The 7,500-nt window shown below is 45.1% G+C and overlaps 1 protein-coding gene across 1 annotated transcript in view; it reads left to right on the forward strand.

The window, feature by feature from the left end:
• Nucleotides 1-367: 367 nt before the first annotated feature.
• slc5a1 (solute carrier family 5 member 1) overlaps nucleotides 368-7,500 on the forward strand; it is a 16,010-nt gene continuing 8,877 nt past the window's right edge. Inside the window, exons 1-6 of the mRNA XM_066658788.1 lie at nucleotides 368-513; nucleotides 1,941-2,012; nucleotides 3,302-3,406; nucleotides 3,516-3,575; nucleotides 4,518-4,622; nucleotides 5,931-6,036. Coding sequence (XP_066514885.1) covers nucleotides 376-513; nucleotides 1,941-2,012; nucleotides 3,302-3,406; nucleotides 3,516-3,575; nucleotides 4,518-4,622; nucleotides 5,931-6,036 — 586 coding nt within the window. The 5' untranslated portion in view covers nucleotides 368-375. The remainder of the gene's footprint in view (nucleotides 514-1,940; nucleotides 2,013-3,301; nucleotides 3,407-3,515; nucleotides 3,576-4,517; nucleotides 4,623-5,930; nucleotides 6,037-7,500) is intronic.

Consider the following 7,500-nt stretch of genomic DNA (forward strand, 5'->3'; position numbering starts at 1 on the left):
TAGAGAGAGAGAGAGTAGCAGTATGATTAAATCTGTAATAACAGTATAATTGTGTAATAATAACAGCGAAATCCTAACACTTACTTTATAAAGCTTTGGAGCTTGGAGCATTTATAGAAAACACACTCTATCAGATTAGCCCAGTGGGTTTCTTCTGAAATGAGAGAAATACAAACACACCCTCACACACACACACACACACACACACACACACATAAAACTCCAGTAGGTGTGTAGATGAACAAGCGTGTACACATGCGCACACACACCCTCACTCAGGTGAGTATTTGAGGCTGACCCCAGAGGCAGGTGTGGTCAGTCGGAGGACCGTTAGAGGAGCGTTCACCTGAAGCTCTGAATCACGGACCGTCCAAAATGACGTGGGATTACTTCGTTTTCTCTCTGGTTCGGAACGAGGCGAGAAATAAGACCAATAAATCGGTCATCGACAACCCTGCGGACATCTCCGTCATCGTCATCTACTTTGTGGTGGTCCTGGCTGTGGGGATATGGGTGAGTGCGCCCTGTGTTTTGACCGCTGTATGTTTAACTTCCATTGACCGGCACTTGTGAATTGTTAACCTCAGAGTGTGGTGGGGATTAGAGGGAGAGTCATGATTCTCTTTCACATAAGGAACCTTCAAGTGTGCAAATGTTTGTGTAACCACCGTGGAAAACGTGAGCCGGAGCAGCTGCAGGAGCCAGCCCAAAGCCACGGGTCCCCCCACGGGTGCCCAAGGTGTAGGCAGCCCATCACTGGGCTGTGGAGCAGGGGACATGGGTTTTCTTTTCTGATTCCTGGGATGAGCTGGAGTGGGGTTTAGGATCCAGAATCCATCGCTCAAAAACAGGACCTGCTCCCGTCTGTACTCCCGTCTGTTCACTATAGATGTAGCCAGCAACATCACATCTGAATAAATGTTATAAATACAATACTAATATTTCTACACTGTGAGGGAACAATGTTCTACACAGGTACAGTGTTGTTCTGTAATGGGACGTTCCTTCAAAGGTTCTTCTCTAAAAGGAAAGTTGGATATTGGGATGTTTTTCTTAAAAGAAGAAAAAACAAAAGCCAAAAAAACAAAACAAAAATCTGGAGTTGAATTGGAATTTATGGAATCAACACAGTTTAAGTGGAAACTCAGTGTCTCGTACCTATTGGAGCGCGGGTTCTGGACAGTCCAGCGTGTGCTGCAGATGTTACAGATGTTATAAGTCAGTGATGTTAGCTCTTATTCACAGTGTCTTACAGCTCTAATCACATTACAGAGGTGGGTGCAGTGGGGTGTTCTTACCCAGATGAGGAATCGGACCCTAGTTTCCGCTACAATTTTAAAGGGATTCCTCCACAGAGCTGGTCCAGATAGATCATACCCAGCACACGGCCGCAGGGAGTCCACTCCACCTCAATCAAGTCAATTCAACACAGCTGTAGTTTCTAGTGTCGCCAGCAGCCGCAGTCCTGTATGCACAATGCGTACGTTATTTTTATGGTTCCGTTTAAAAAAAAAGCGAGCTGTGCATAAATTCTGGTTCTGCTTAAAGTATACAACACACTCACTCCCTCCACACCTTGGAACCTTGTAGCACTGGTAGCTTCTGTGCAGTTCAGTGGGGACGATGAATACAAACTCATGGTTTGGTTTGGGGTGAAATGCTCTTCAGTCGGAGGTGTTTACAGGTGGTGAATGGAACCAGACGTCTGAAGAGACTCGTGAGGTTTTATGTCACTGAATAGTGCCCCCTGTAAGCCTTTGTGAGTGAAGGAGTGAACGAATGTGTTGGAGTGAGTGAATGAGTTAGTGAGGGTAAGAGTGAGTGAGTTAAAGTCCAGTCAGTGCTCGGCTCGCTGAGTTGTGCCCTGTCTGAAACATACTGTATTGTATTGAATTGAATTGAACTGAGAGAGAGAATCTGACCCATTGCGCCCCCTGCAGGCGATGGTGAGGACCAACCGCTCCACGGTGGGGGGATTCTTCCTGGCTGGGAGGAGCATGGTCTGGTGGCCGGTAAGTTGAACAGTCTTTTTTTTTCTTTTTCTTCTTCTTCTTCTTCTTCTTCTTCTTCTTCCTCTTCTTCTTCTTCTTTTTCTTCTTCCTCTTCATGCTATTCCTCTTCTTCTTCCTCTTCACGCTATGTTTCTTCTTCTTCTTCATGCTGTTCTTCTTCTTCTTCACATTCTTCTTCTTCTTCTTCTTCTTCTCCTTCTTCTTCACACTATTCTTCTTCATGCTATTCTTCTTCTTCCTCTTCTTGTTCTTCTTCTTCTTCTTCATGCTATTCTTCTTCTTCCTCTTCTTCCTCTTCTTCTTCTTCTTCTTCTTCTTCTTCATGCTATTCTTCTTCTTCTTCTTCTTCTTCTTCTTTTTCTTCATGCTATTCTTCTTCTTCTTCTTCTTCTTCTTCTTTTTCTTCATGCTATTCTTCTTCTTCTTCTTCTTCTTCTTCTTCACCCTAATCTTCGTACCTCAGTTCTGCTCAGCAGTGAGAGTTCAGGGCTGAGGATGTTGTTATAATGTCCATAAATTCAACTTGTTCAAAAGTTTACAGACACCTGTTATTACTGGAGAATTCTAACAATCGAATTCAATCAAATGTTATTTATAAAGCGCTTTTCCCAACGTAAAGTCGTCACAAAGCAGCTTTACAGAGATCCGTGTCCAAGCCTCCTATGAGCGAGCCAGGGGCAACAGTGGCAAGAAAACCTCCCTCAGCACACGAGGAAGAAGCCCATCCTCCTCGGATCGACACCAGAGACACAACAGAGAACAGAACAGAAGTAAAAGTGAACTGATGACAGATGAAGGGGTTATAGTAATGTGAATGTAGAATATTAGTGATGTATGAGTCTGAGGAAGGTGGAGGTGGTCAGTGATTCTGTGGGAGGGTAAAAGTAGGTGCAGAGTTAATTTGAGATAAAACAGTATCCTTCCAAGGCCAAGTGTGATACTGTAGATGAGACAAGGCCAGGATGTTGTACAGGACTCACAGGGTGAGGGGCTGGATCAGGGCAACACCTGGAGAGCAGTAGGACGTCTCAAAGCTTGAGAGAGGCAGGAGAAAGGGAAAAAATAAAAATAAAGACGTTAGTAGGTTCATGGTAAAGCAGGGGCTAAATATACATTTTCAGTGTGAAGTGAAACAGTGGGACTGTGTTCTCATTAGTGCTGGGGCTCCATCCAGTCCCTCTGAGATGAGATGTTTGCGCCTGTGTTGTTTGTGGTTCAGAACTAATGACCCTACATTAGTCCGTGTGAAGTAGCTGTCTCTGTGGTCAGTAACTCTGTGCTCTGTCCAGATCGGGGCGTCTCTGTTTGCCAGTAACATCGGTTCCGGTCACTTCGTGGGTCTGGCAGGAACCGGCGCCGCCGCAGGAATCGCCATTGGAGGATTCGAATGGAACGTGAGTGGAACCACAGCGGGATAATGTTGGGATATCAGTGATGATTAGTGACATTCCTTAATCACTTCTTCAGAACCTTTCAGAACCTTCTCTTTCTCTCCTCCCTCAGGCGCTGGTGGTGGTGCTCATTCTCGGGTGGATCTTTGTTCCCATCTACATCAAGGCTGGGGTAAGTATTAGATTTAGAGCACATCCATCCATCCATCCATCCATTTCTTTACACAGTTTACTGCACTTTAATACTGTTTCACTGTACAGTTCTCAGTTGTGGTTCTAGAACACTATAGGCACCACTGGACAGTAGAGTTCTTAATGAGGTTCTAGAACACTATAGGCACCACTGGACTGTACAGTTCTTAGTTATGGTTCTAGAACACTTAGTGTGGTTCTAGAACACTATGGGCACCAGTGGACAGTAGAGTTCTTAGTGAGGTTCTAGAACACTATAGGCACAACTGGACTATACAGTTCTCAGTTGTGGTCCTAGAACGCTTAGTGTCATTCATGAACACTATAGGCACCACTGGACTGTACAGTTCTCAGTGAGGTTCTAGAACACTATTGGCACCACTGGACTGTACAGTTCTTCGCTATGGTTCTAGAACACTTAGTGTGGTTCTAGAATACTATTGGCACCACTGGACAGGAGAGTTCTCAGTCTGGTTCTAAGTTCTAAGTGGAGCTATAGAATTCTCACTGTGTTCCTAGAACATTGCTGAATTGTAGAGCTCTCAGTGTGGTTCTAGACCACCACAGGGTTCAGGAATATTGTTCATGGCCCTGTGTGGTGTAGCTGTCCGTGGGACTGTGTGGTTTACAGTAGTTATCTACTGATGAACGCCATTGTTCCATGGTGAAGTCGCTCTGTGTAAGTACACTGTTACCACTGGGTCTGGCTGAGAACGTGAAAACCGCTGAGCTGATCATAAACTAAACTCCAAATTGCGCTGATGACATCTGAGAGGGGTAATAAACCCGAGGGCCACGGCTGCTCAGAGAGACTCAGAGCCAGTGGGAGGTTAATGCATGACCAGAGTGTGTCCCTTATCTGTGATCTCGATTTACTGCCCCTGGATCTCCAAGTTTACTTGTGTTATCTGTCCGTCCGCAGGTGGTGACCATGCCGGAGTACCTGAAGAAGCGCTTCGGTGGCCAGCGGATTCGTATCTACCTCTCAGTCCTCTCTCTCATCCTTTACATCTTCACCAAGATCTCTGTGAGTGTCCGAGTGGGGCTTTAGTTTAGCATTCAGTGTTCAATTATTTAGAGATGGGCTCCACAGCTGCACAGAACCGTGAAGACCCCACCCCCGGAGGAAAGTTTAACCTGACAAACTGGGTTAAAACCAAACCCGAAGGAATGTGGAGTTTCTGACATAAACTAAGCTGAATACCTAAAAAGTAGAGTGTATCCACAAAGAAAACATATGTAATCACCAGACTCTGGGGGCACAGCTTTGTGGTTGTCCTTGCTCTTAAACATGTATAAACCTTTAGGGTCTGTTGAGCTGCTAGTGAGCAATGATGGTTCAAATAAGCAAGGGAGAGGACCTTCTGCTCTGAAAATGCTCAAAACTCTCCACAAATCTGCAGCTTTCAACAGTAAAATATCAAATAATGATATACAAATGGTACTTATTTGAACACATGTTGTTTTGCTTTATTTTTGTAGAAAGGTTAAAATCAACATGGCATCTTGAGAACATCCATGTTTTAATTTTTAAATTCACACAAAAACCACATGAATACAATCAAATCAGGGGAATGAGTTGGACCTCGGAGGAAACCACCACCAGAATTGCAATTGAAAGCAGCATAAGCACTGGCCCTTTGTTCAGGAGATCATTGGTTCAATTCCCACTGATGGCCAGGAGTGATATGATGCTTTTCCACTGCATGGTACCTCCACTACTCTACTCGACTTGGTTTCTCCACCAGGTGAATCTGGCCCTATTCTGGAAGCGGGTTCTTGTTTAGTGGCCGTTCTTTCATGGTTCAGAGCGAGTCGAGTAGGGACTAAACCGTGGCGTGTAAACCTTGCAGAGCGCTGATCATCCAGAGAGAGTCGTCACTCTATGCCACGCAACGCAGACGACCAGCACCAACTCTCCATCTGTAAAATCTCCAGCTGCAGCAGAGATCACGTTTGTTTTTATCAGACTCACGATGGCAGCTTGTAAAATTACGCTGTGGTCTTTTGAAATTTTGGGAGTGGTAAATGAACTAGGGACCAGGGACCAAACAGAGAGTAGAGTCCAGTGGAGTCCAGTAGGAACCATGCAGTGGAAAAGCTCAATTAGAAAGCACAATTGGCTTCACTGTCTCTGGGTGGTGCCCTACATCCCTCCCCTCATCGCACATCATGGTGCCATCCATCTGTTGCAATGGATCTGGGCAGTGTGCACAGTCAGGGGATTGGAGAGGATGGTGGATTGGGTAAAAAATGGACAAAAAGCATATAAATATGTATAAAAATATAATCAAACTCTCTCTCTCTCTCTCTCTCTCTCTCTCTCTCTGGGCAGGCGGACATGTTCTCTGGAGCCATATTCATCAAAGAGGCTTTAGATCTGGACATTTACCTGGCTGTTGTGTTACTGCTGCTGATCACGGCTCTGTACACAGTCACAGGTTAGTGTCTCACAGGGGAGTATAGCCTCGATGTATAGCCTTTGAGGCATGTGCAGCTTTGTAACTCAATGTTCACTGATGCGTCAGGGGGTTCCCACCGAAGAGCTACTGCAGTACACGCTGCTGAAAGAGTTAATGTTACTCTGAGCAAGGGTCAGAACACATGATGATTTTAATGTTGTGGCTGATCAGTGTATACACTGTAGTGTAACTAAGAATAAGGAATCGAGATGCTCAAGATTAAAGGGAGCGTCTATGAGTCTTAAGCTCCATGACTTTTAAGGTGGAACGGTGTGTTTGAGGGAAAATAATGACAGTTGTTGGTGTCTGAAGTGTAAATTGTCTGTAAGTGTTTATTCACTGTTTGAATTCCCACAGAAACTCATGTGTAACTCGAGCTGTTTAGTTTTGTAGCACTGTCGCTAATGCAGTTAGACGTCTCCAGAGTTTGGAGCAGTGGTGGATGCTGGTCTTTCAAGGAGGGGAAGCTCAATTGCGGCCTACATCATAAAATGTGTGGGTTTATTTATACGTAAATTCTACCCTCCGTTCCTTTTTAAGAAAATGGTCTGTGCCCCTGTCGTACCAACAAGGCGTCTTTTCCAGGGACTTGACTAGTGTCCTCTCAATGGCCAGCAGAGCTAGGCTGCTTAAACGGCCTTGGCCCATGTGAAGTGTGTCCACCTGTGAGTGCTTTGTGACGGTGGAGGGGCTCAGCAGCACCCGCTGGACAGAAACTGCGATAGAAGTCAGAAAGAGTGATAGAAGTCAGTCTCCAAACACAAGCATCTACAAAAAACCCACCAGAAATAGAAGCTCAATTTGTTTCGCTAAGAGGTTTCGGAAAGTCTCTGGTTCAACTCAGAACAGAATGAAAATTTAATGCTCCCACGGATCTCTATACCAAAGGATCGCTGATTCGCTCATTTCGCTGTCAATCAAAAAGGGATTCAGCCTCAGACAGATCATCCAATCATCATGCAGAAGCTGAGCGTCCGGGCCAGCCGAGGACATTTACATTTACATTTATGCATTTGGCAGACGCTTTTATCCAAAGCGACAGCCCACTGCCCCATAGACCCCCAGAGACGCTGAGTGTCCGATGGGCGGGACAAAGCCCAGCATTTATCCAATGACTCGTCTCGTTTCCCTGCACTTCGCTGCTTCGCTATTGAACTCTGTGGACACTGAAGCACTGTGAAGCTGTGGGAATGATTGAGAGGAAAGCCACGTCTTTACCAGTGATAAGAAGCTGATTCTGAACAAAAGTTGAGCGCGTTGTAGTGCATATTTATTCAATGACATTTACACACAACAGTATATATTTGATCACTTATTTTTTTACATTTTAGGGGAAGCTGAGCTCCCCTTACAGTCTTAGAGCAATTGCCACTGGTTTAGAGATATTTCCACCTTAAGTGATCTGAAACAACAAAAATAAGTCAGTGTTAACCCCCTATGGAG

This window comes from Hoplias malabaricus, unplaced genomic scaffold (genome assembly GCF_029633855.1).
Source record: "Hoplias malabaricus isolate fHopMal1 unplaced genomic scaffold, fHopMal1.hap1 scaffold_64, whole genome shotgun sequence".
In the NCBI taxonomy this organism is placed as follows: domain Eukaryota; kingdom Metazoa; phylum Chordata; class Actinopteri; order Characiformes; family Erythrinidae; genus Hoplias; species Hoplias malabaricus.